The 11,519-nt window shown below is 39.5% G+C and overlaps 1 protein-coding gene across 1 annotated transcript in view; it reads left to right on the top strand.

Moving 5' to 3' along the window:
- The window catches only part of LOC110489708 (receptor activity-modifying protein 3), a 29,372-nt gene extending 22,378 nt beyond the window's left edge, over positions 1–6,994 (top strand). The window contains exon 4 of the mRNA XM_021562488.3: positions 2,829–6,994. Coding sequence (XP_021418163.2) covers positions 2,829–3,084 — 256 coding nt within the window. The 3' untranslated portion in view covers positions 3,085–6,994. The remainder of the gene's footprint in view (positions 1–2,828) is intronic.
- Positions 6,995–11,519: the final 4,525 nt, after the last annotated feature.

Below are 11,519 nucleotides of genomic sequence, written 5' to 3' on the forward strand. Positions count from 1 at the left end.
CCTTGTTAACCTAGAGTTCATGTCCGTGCCCCCGCATAAATCTAATTAGCATAATAAATACATCCCCATCAAAACCTGTTTAAGCTAGATATATCTGTTTTATTTGCATGGCTGCGTCTCAATCCGCCTCATCCACTGATGTCGCCCTTCCGCATCTGCAGTTGAAAGGTGGCAGAGCTAGAGCTGTGTTTGTCAGACCATGAGACATCCTGAAAATTGGTATTCTCATGAAAACGTCTGTAGTGTCCAAATGGTTTAGCCTACAAACTATTTTGACCCCTCTATGGAAAGATGAGACTCTCACAAACATGATGGTGTTGCTCTGGGACGCCCCCAAGCCTCACAAGAAGAGTCTGAAGCCAGGTACCAGTTTAAAAAATGAATGGAAGCATAGATGGAGATAGTTTTGTGCCTAAGATAAGGGGTTAAATACATGTAATTTAAATTTAAAAAAGTATATACTGTATATACATAGGACAGACACTTCAGAACAAACTTGCTTCAGATAATTGTTTTTCACCATCTGTTTATTCATGTATGAAGCTGTTATTACATGTTTTTCTATGAGCTAATAGCAGTAAGGTCAAATTCAATGTGTCATCCCCCCAAAAATGTGTATATAGTTTTGATACCTTAAGGGGTCCTAAAATTCCAAATCAAATAGCAAAATTATCCTTGGTATGACCATTTAAAAACAATTCCATATGTTAGCTTAGTAGAATCCCTCCCCCCAGCTTAGACTCTTAAGGATTTTTAAGCAAGAGACAATAAGCTTTTCTAAGAATGTATTCGTCCTTTTAATGATGGGTAAGCTTTTGCAGTTTTAAATTATAAAAGAAAATAACACAGCATGCAGCTAAATATATATGGTAACTTCACGTATTCTATCACTTTTCAGTCTGGGGTCAACATCTTGTACCATCGTTTTTCTACAATAATATACAAGCCAAAAAGCTATTCCAGAGTTACCATACAATTAATCCATTAATTTACAGCAGCCTCCCTTATGTCTGTATGGAGACACAGTCTACACGCTTGACCGAGACTCATTCGATTTGCAGCACTTAGGCGGAGGTTGTCTGAAAGCAATGATGGGGATTGGCTGACGTCAAACCACACCGCTAGTATGAAAGGCGTAGGAGGGGAAACTGATGTTTGTTGAATATAGAGCTAACCACTTTGGTCTTGACTAGTTTGACTTAATGTGGTCTGATGGGATCTGTTTTGATAGGTAAGCATCATGGCTGGGACCCCATGTTACCCAGAGTGCTATTATATCAACTCTAATCACCCATTTAGCTCCTAACTGTGTACTGTAACAAGCCTGGGAAGTGCAGGTAATTTGTGTCATATTGGAAGAAAAACTGTGTGTGTTAAAATGGGTTGCTTTTAGTGCAGTTTATAGTGCATAGTACACACAGAAATGCACCCTAATGAGGCAGCCTGTGTCCAACTCGTAGCTAAACTTGATGAGGAGGACACACATGGCAAATGGCTACTCCATCAGTTTCCAAAGTGACATGCTTTGAACAAAAACAATTTTACAAGGGCTTTATAACACATTCATAAAGCATGCATAAGCACTACATAGATTCTTCAAAAATCCTCTATTTAAATGTGTCATACTATATAAATTAGGACATCCTTAAGCAGTGCTTAATGAATGCTCTATCAATTGTGGTTCCTTTAAATGTAAATAAGTGAATTGTTTTGCCCCACAGTTAGCCATGATGATTAGCTAGCCAGCCAAAATGGTTTACAGTTACTGTAGCTATCAATCACTTATACACTAATTTGCTAGCTACAGTAGCACTACCGTACCTCCAAAAATAACGTCTTCAAAAATGTACCATTGTGATTTACCATTGTGATGCACATTCATTCATATCGATTTTCTATGCATATTATGACTAAAGAGGCATGACTTGAGCCTCTTTCTTTATAGATTCACGCCGGGCTGAAAAAGTTTTTTGCAGAGTAAGAATTTTAGGGATATACCCTCCCTGTTTATCAGTTTAGACACATCCTATGTGTAAGATTCTGTATTTATTTTCTTAGTCGACCTTGTGTTCTGTTTCTTTGTGTTCTTGAACGCAGCCCTGTCTTTCATTTTTTTCCATTGATTTCACCTGGGTAAGTTACTCACCTGGTCTCATCAACTCCTTATTTAGTTCAGTTCATTCTGTTTGTGCCTTTGAGGTATTGTTCTTTTTGACTCTACTAAGCCTTTTCCTAGTTCGTTTGTGAGAACCAGTTATAGCCTTCAGTCCTAGTTTTATTTCACCTGCCTATTTATGACCATTGCCTGCATGTGACCACGATTCCTGCCTTCGCAGAAGGCGAAATAAACACCTGTCACGCTCTGCGTGTGAATCCACACCTTTTTCTCCCTGATTATTCATTACACTAAGTAGCTGTGCATATGGTAACAGCTAAGATCCAAAATCTGCTAAGTAGACCCCTTATCTCTTCTCCCCTGAAATAGAAAATATATACGGAGATACAGAGAACATCATTTTCAATCTAATCCATGGCCCCAGATTCCCTGCCTTCTGATTGGCTAAACACTTTGTGTTCCTCTGCCATCTGGACCAGGGATTGACCAACCCTCCTCCTGGACAGCTACTTTTGTTCCAGCCCTGCCACAACACCTGAATCTACTGGGCTGGAACAAAAGCCCATGCCCAGGAGGAGGGTTGGCCAATCCCTGCTCTAGGCCGGCAATACCAGAGCCATATATTTACATCTCTATGGCTTTGGTGAGTACTAGCCCTTTCTCAACCTGACTGTTTATTTTAAACATTTGTGTTTCTCTGCTCTCTCCACAGTGAGTACCACGTCTTCTCGCTGTGCACAGAGACCAACGCCGGGCGCATCAACTGCTACTGGCCCAACCCGCTGGTGGAGAGCTACATCATCCGCATCCACAAGCACTTCTTCTCCAACTGCACCCTGGAGAGGGTGATCCTGGTGGACCCGCCAGATGACACACTCACCATCCTCATCCTCATCCCTGTCTTCCTCACCCTGGCTATGATTGCACTGGTGGTGTGGTGCAGTAAGCGCAGCGACATCCTGGCTTAAGATGTTGGTTTGTTTGGTTCCCATGTGACTGTGCAATGTGACTGTCCAGAGACCTATGAACTTCTTTGAATGGAAATACTTTATTGATGCCCAGAGGGGGAATTGGGTTAGACAGGTAGCCTGGGAAGACAGGTAAGTAACCTACGAAGGGTAACCTACGAAACTTTTGTTTGTTCATTGTGTCATGTCAGGATTATGGTGGATTGAATGGACCAAAAGAAGCTACTTAACGCCTTTGAGGGAGATGCATCCTAAATCCATTTTGCTAGCTTGAGACGGTCCAAGCCCTTTTGAGAGATATACAAGGACTCAAGGCACAGAGCTACAAGACATTCAGGATTTTTGATCATTGGTGTAAAAAGGGACAAACGTCCAGGGACTGCTTCATCATCATCACCTATCAAACGCCATTTAAGCTTGTGGTTATATATTCTGGTGAAGATTCTTCTCGATGGGAGAACACCGACAAGTTGACACCAGAACATGTACAATACTTTTCTGTACCAGTGCCGTCTACTGTAAAGACCCTGAGTTTTCCTTCCTTAATTGCCTGCCATTCTTTCTCTACAGCAGTGTTCCTGGCACCATGGCCTGCTTCACGCTTCCTCATCTGTTATGTGTTGTCACTATCAGTTCAAGCTGCAAAGACGGATACAACAATTTCTTTCCAAAAAATCCGATTTTTACCCAACCCTGATTTAACTTACCCTAACCACACCCCTAACCATATGCCTAACCAAAACCTTAATTTAAGACCAATGCTAATTTTCATGTTCATGATATAGGCAATTCTGACTTTGAAGCTTGGCCATAGAATGGGAACAAACCCTATATGTGTCGCTGAGACTAGAGAACTTGGTTTGTTTCTTGAAGTGAAATGGTTGTTTGACTTCTTTATTTATCTTGTCTCTGGGTTGTCATTGCAATGCCCCAAAAGTTGTTATCACTGATCGCACTGCTCATGTGGTGAAACCTCAGCAGGAATTCTGCTCACTCTAATTGTAATTTAATTTCACAGTTTAGTCGTTCTGGGAGGTATGGGCGATAGGAACATAAATCACTGTCAAGATTAGACTCGTTTTGAGAGAATTTCGTTGTGCCAGAAAATTTTTGGTATTGAGGAGCTATTGAATTATTTACTGTAATGCTATTTAATGTTTGAATTAAATTACTTAGAATTAGTCAATGCTTTGGTTATTAATCAAAATGTCCATAGGGCAATTTGTCCCTTTTTGTCCTCTGCCGTTTCGAAACCATTCCTACCTCTACTTCCAACTACATCCATCTCGATGTAACTCCAATTCAATTGAAACATCCTTAGTACTGTGGTCATAACAAAATAATATTGTTTTGACATTTCAGTGTGTAAATGTAGTTAAACAGTCAAATCCGCAAAAAAAATCTGTTCTGACGTTTAGGTTAATTTCAAGGTAAAACTCAACATTGCTGTATGATACATTACCATATGGGCAAAGCTACTAACAAGGCTGTATGAACATTTCAGAAGGGATTGGGGGGGATGTTCATATTCCTCATCAGTGGTGTAATGTACATAAGTAAAAATACTTTAAAGTACTACTTCAGTTTTTTTGTGTATCTGTACTTTACTATTTATATTTGACAACTTTTACATTTACTTCACTAAAATAATGTACTTTTTACTCCATACATTTTCCCTGACACCCAAAAGTTCTCGTTACATGTTGAGTGCTTAGCAGGACAGGAAAATGGTCAAATTCACGTACTTATCAAGTGAACACGTGGACATCCCTACTGCCTCTGATCTGGCAGACTCACTAAACACATGCATTGTTTGTAAATGATTAGTGTTGGAGTGTACCGCTGGCTATTTGTACATTTTAAAAACAAGAAAATGGTGCCATCTGCTTTGCTTAATAGAAGGAATATGACATTTTTACTTTTGGTACTTAAGTATATTTGACTAATTCCATTTACTTTTGATACTTAAGTATATTTAGAACCAAATACTTTTAGACTTTTACTTTAGTATTTTACTGGGTGACTTTCACTTTTCTTGAGTAACTTTCTATTAAGGTATCTGTACTTTTACTCAAGACAATTGGGTACTTTGTCTACCACTGTTCCTCATATTCCAATTTAAGACAAAGTCACTTTATAAAATGGGGACTATTTCCTCATTATTATGCGATCAAAACAAACATATGAATCTAAAGATGTTGACATTCAGCTCTGATCATCAGGATGTCAAATGAAGTGATATACACTGAGTGTACAAAACATTAGGAACACCTTCTCGTTCCATGACATAGACTGACCAGGTGAATCCAGGGGAATGCCATGATCTCTTATTTATGTCACTTGTTAAATCCACTTCTGTCCGAGTAGATGAAGGGGAGGAGACAGGGTTAAAGAAAGATTTTGAAGCCTTTAGACAATTGAGACATGAATTGTGTATGTGTGTCATTCAGAGTGAATGGGCAAGACAAAGTTTTAAGTGCCTTTGAACGGGGTATGGTAGTAAGTGCCAGGCACACTGGTTTGAGTGTGTCAACAACTGCAACGGTGCTGGGTTTTTCATGCTCAACAGTTTCCCATTGTGTATCAAGAATGGACCACCACCCTGTTGTAACTCTCCTGTGACGATCTGAAGGATCAGGTTACAGTGGGTCCGCTATACAGCGTGCTCTCTCTCGTAGAGGGGGAGAGTGGGAAGTCGGCTGTTTTATGGCGGTCGTAAAATACGCTGCCGCTATGCTCTGTTGTGTTCGAGATTGGAATGTAAACTGTGGAACACAGAGAGACACTTGGACATCAAAAGTTTGAATAGTTAAACAATATATTTTTGAGAATGTGGGAATGGTCCATAGGTATTTAAAGAACAATCCTGTCAAAGTTGTTTTATTTTGTGACATCAGGAAAGGTAGTAGGACAAGATAACGGTATCTATGGAAGTGCACATTCCTCAGTTATTCGTTTTCTACCTGAATGTTGTATAAAATGAATGAGTAAATATGAAACTATTTGTGAAAAGATGTAATGTGATGTTAGCTTTCTAAATGAGAAAAGTTATCTTCATATAAAAGGGTTTAACAAAGTCGGTGGCAATGCCCACGTGACCAGACATATCATTAGGCATCATGGAACTGCCCCTTCTTCTACAGAGTATAAAACCCACTTCCGACAAAATTTACATAAGATCAGAAAACATGAAGCCATACCTATGTTGAAATGGTTGGCAATATAAACTAGAGTCAAGATAACGGCGGGATTAGGTCCCCACGTTGGAATGGCTGTCACTCGAGACCAAAACATGCCGGGTGAAGCTGTTGTGTGAAGTGGTTCAAACTACAACTCTATCAAAGGACAAGATCAGAAAACATGAAGCGGTAGCTGCATGTTGAAATGGTTGGCAACTCTGCAAGAGTTAAAAACGCAGGGATGAGGTCCCCACATTGAAATGGCAAATAAATCTACAAACTAAAGAACCATTTTTCAGACCGTTTAAATACTTTAGTCTGGTAAACGCATCCGATCCTAAGAACAGTCCCGTTTAGTACTCTGAAGTATCCATTCTAACAACCTACGACTTTAATCTCTGGTGGACAAATCAGAGACTCTGTCGACTGACTATCCAGCAGACTGACCGGCAATCGCAGAGAGGGACAACAAAGGCAGACACTCGTAAATATGTAAATTGCAATACTTTTCGAATGAGTGGTTGTTCATATTCAGTGTAGTAATCCTCTGAGTTTCACTTAAGTGGTCCCCACCCCTTTCCTTTGTCTACCAAGCCATCATATCGGTTTTGTCCGCTAGAGACTTTTTCTTTGTATCATGTAGTAACCGATGTATGAACTATTTGTGTGTGTGTTTATGTCATTCTGTGATTGATTAAGTTAGTTAGTAAATAAATAAATAATTAAGACAATTTGTCTATCGCTGATTCATGATCTAGGCTAGGTTTTGTGCAGATATCCAAGGTTTTGCAATGTTCAGTAATGAGACTGATGAGGTAAAATTCGTTAATAAGCGACTGTTTGGATAAGATATGAAAATATCTGAAGAGTTATATTCGGGAAATTTAAACTCTATAAACAACATGTTCCCATGGTGCCCGGACTTCCTAGTAAATTAAAGTTACATGATTAGTTTAATCGCATAATTAAATCACACATATAGAATTGATTTGATAATATACAGTCTTCACATTTAATGATAGGCAACGACACGACAGCCCAAAGAACATCCAGCCACAACTGACACAACTGTGGGAACCATTGGAATCAACATGGCCAGCAGCCCTATGGAACACTTTCGACACCTGGTTAAGTCCATGCCCCAACGAGTTGAGGCTGTTCTGAGGTCAAAAGGGGGTGGAACGCAATATTAGGAAGGCGTTCCTAATGTTTTGTACACTCAGTGTACAATGAGAAATTATTATTATCATAATTTTGAGGGATAAACAAAGAGGGACAAGACAAGCATGATTTATATGACAAAAAACAGCCCGGCATTGTATGAGGGTTTAAGACGCAAACAAAAATACAATTGTTCATGCCCTCAAGGATGACTTGCCAGTGCCTCTGCAGCACAAAAGTTGGACTGCAGGAAGGATGTATAATTGTTTCCCAGAGCCGGCGAAGAATTAAAGGAAATGGGCTGGCTATGATTTTAACCAAAAGAGGTAAAGGAAGTGCAAAGAGTGCCATACTTCCTCATACATGCATTGTTATGACTGGGTCCGCCAACGGCACAGTTCAGCTCTGAGAGTTTGCCTGTCTCAACCCCCCCCCCCCCCCCCCCCCCCCTTGGGACCCCCACCCCCACTCCACCCTCCAGTCGTTGATTACAATGTGTAGAAAATATGAATGGTTACAGTATGAAAGGTTACAGTAATGATTCATGAAAATGTTAAGTTACACGTGTGGTCCATGAAGAGAGAGAACCACAGGGAGGAAGAGAGTCCAAAAGCTGCCAACTGCGGGGGAAAAAACGTGTGTGTGCGTGTAAGCACCCTATTCCCACGGAGTCCCTATAACATGCAAGACTCCTTGAGGCCTCCAACAGACTCACTCACAACAGAGGCCCTGCTTTTCTTTCTCTCTCTCTCTCTCTCTCTCTCTCTCTCTCTCTCTCCTCCCCTTTCCCACACTAACTTGCTCCAGTGCACATGACCTTAACAGGACATCCCCTCCCCTAACTCCTCTCACCCCCTCACCCTTACCCTCCCCTATCCTTCAGCAGCACTCGAGTGGTCTGTAGTATTTAATCTGTCACTGATAAGCATTCTACAGACACAAACATGGCTTACAAACCTGCAAATCATCCTCTCAGGCACACTGGCCAGTCCACAGGGAGTCTCCAGAGCTCATTTCATAATGTAATTCATGAGCAGGGCTTTTTTTTTTGTTGGTTCGTTACCACAGCCTGCTCCATTTGGCAGCTGGACTTATTCATGTGGATTTTGCAATGACTTGCATCATTTTATGATTGCGTTTCTAATGATATTCAATTGAATCATCCCAGCAAGTCTTTCGAATGTGCTTTCCCCCCCCCAGAGTTAGCAGTGAGTCAAATGTCCTGACATTCGAGTTAGATCTTTTCCTCCTTCTCTGTGATTTATTAACACACATTGTGGGAGTACTTACATAATTTATTAATTGTAAAATCCTCCGCTGGCACACAGCTCTCAATGATTTGTGTAATTCATTTCTACAGTACTGAATTTTAGTCTCTGGATTGCTTTGATCGTTATCAAGTTTTACATCTAGCGTTACATAAAGTTGCCCTCATGCCATGCAATTACTCTAATTTAATTTATTTATTTTATTTTACTAGGCAAGTCAGTTAAGAACAAATTCTTATTTTCAATGACGGCCTAGGAACAGTGGGTTAACTGCCTGTTCAGGGGCAGAACGACCGATTTTGTACCTTGTCAGCTCGGGGATTTGAACTTGCAACCTTTCGGTTACTAGTCCAATGCTCTAACCACTAGGCTACCCTGCCGCCCCTTAATACACCTTCATAGCTCTCAGAAAATAATTACTCAACTGCACATATGGCAAATGTAGATAATGTATCATCCGTTACAATTACTAAATTGTGTAGTGAGAGGAAAACTGGCCTAATAGGAGTTAAGACTCGTATAGTTACTTTGAAGTTATATTCCATGTAGATGCATGGTATATGTGGGTGACTGTGGTGTACATTTGTATTTTAGGTGTTCCATCCTGACAGTACAAGTACAAAAGGAGAATTTTCTTAAAGCTCAATGCCCTCGAGCACTACCTTACTGTTTACCCAGCGTATTCCACTCTGCTGCGTGAGTTCACACTGAAGCTAAGCCCATGCTATTTTTTTGTTTCGTGGATGCAGAGACCACAGCTTTCCCTAGCAGAACACACTGACGATTTGTTATCGCTAAACTTCAGACTTCATGAATTTGGGGTTGTGGTGAAATATACAGTAGCTTGTATCCACGTTCCCATATGTCAAATATGGATGTAGCCAGCTGCGCAACTGTGGCATTTGGTAGTCTTTCTCTTATGTAGGGCCCACTGACAGACGCTTTAATTGACAAAAAAAATAGACGTGTGAACTTTCAGTTTAATCAGATAGCTAGTCGCTGGAAAGTGAGATGAATTGCTGACATATTTTAACCAATGATGTGTATAAACCCTGGATTGCTGATGTTATGTAATGGCCAATGAGAGGCTTTGAATCCATCGGCCACCACATTGGTACTCCTCAGAAGGAGTAGTCCTCCATAGGAATGAATGGAATTCTACAGTATTTCAATAAAATGTCTCAAGGACAGTATTTATTAAGTATTTATTTGTTGTAGTGGGGACAGTAAAGTTGGTAGGATAGTAGGGGGTAACTTCCCCCCCCCCCCGTAATTTAGATGAAGACCACAAGATGTCACCAAATTATTTACCCAACACTTTCCCTGGCTGTCACTGTTCTTGTTGAACAAAACGATTGTGGTAAGTTTATCAATTTTCTTTACATTAAATAAAGGTTGTAGATGTATATTTTAAAAAATGTAATATAAGTAGGAACCCTAGGAACTCTAAATCCACTTGTTTAGAGAGTTAGAGAATTTTAGATACTTTGTAATAAATAGTAATATGTTGAATGAATGTGTTGGGAGCAACTCGCCCCCCTTTATGGTTATGAATGTGTTTGTACCTGTCATTTAGACAATGACTAGCCCAGTTAGCCCTACTGTAGTTTAAACGCTATTTAGCGCGAACCACCGCGAACTACCTAGCTGTTTCACATCCGTTACACTAACTTGCTAGCTAGCAACTTCACTAGCCGTAAATGCTAGCCAGCCAGTTATCATAAGCTGCTAGGAGTACTAGCTAGCAACCTTACTTCCAGATCGTCTGAGGTAAAATACATACAAAAAATTACTTAATTTCAGTTGTAAATGTTTCCACTAGTGACTGATTGTTTTACAGTTAATGCAACTTTATAGCCTTTTAGCTATTATGCACAGCATTTTATGTCATATATCTATCTACATTTTTCAGAGAGTTTTCAATTGGCATCTCTCCCCCTGTTTTCAGTCACAGGTGGGGACTGGATTAGGTGTGAGCAGTGCAGGAGGTGGGCTCATGAGTTGTGCTCCAATTTGACTGGGGATAGCTTTATTTGTGACCTACAGGTACAAATGAGGATCGTGCAATAGCAGAGCATAAGAGAGTTGCCACATCAATGTTACACTGAGTTAAATTAGTTAAGTTATTCTTATTAAATATTATTAATTATTCTCCATTCCAATATTATATATATATATTTTTTGTGAATTTAAAACTATTGAAAACCTTTTGCTCCTGAAAGTACTTTTAAAGACTGCTGGGATTTAATAGCTTGCATTATTCAAATCCTATTTAGTGCAATTGTACATAATGGATTATATGGAAAAGTAACAAAGAAAATGAATGTGCAGGTGAGTTAAAAAGTGGAACTTTACATCAAATCTCCTCATAGAGCAGATATTAATGGTGACGCATCCCCTTTTTTTAAAACAACATTTCATGAAATAACAAAAAAAAAAAAAGTGTCAACTGTAGCCATTTCCCTTTATAGTTTATTTGCCTAAGCATGAATTTTTTCCAAATGTTGCTTTTTTGTTTCAGCAATTAGGCATTGTTCTTAGGGGGACTAGTTGCCCCCTAGTACCATACTGTTATGCTCAGGTCACATAAAATAATTTAAAAGTATGTGTTAAGGTATCTGAAATAGAATATACCTTTAAGAAATGAATGTAAGCATAAATACATTTATTTGTATAGCTTCCAAAATCTTTTTTTATAATGAAGTACCAAAGTGGCTTCAAAACAGCGGCCCGTTAGTCTTCTAGGGTTAATACATATAATTGGTTTCAACCGTTCTCACTTGCATTCAAAATGGTATACAACATAAAAATAAATACAAAAGGTAGA

The sequence above is a fragment of the Oncorhynchus mykiss genome, chromosome 15 (genome assembly GCF_057628025.1).
Source record: "Oncorhynchus mykiss isolate SJ-2025 chromosome 15, ASM5762802v1, whole genome shotgun sequence".
In the NCBI taxonomy this organism is placed as follows: Eukaryota; Metazoa; Chordata; class Actinopteri; order Salmoniformes; family Salmonidae; genus Oncorhynchus; species Oncorhynchus mykiss.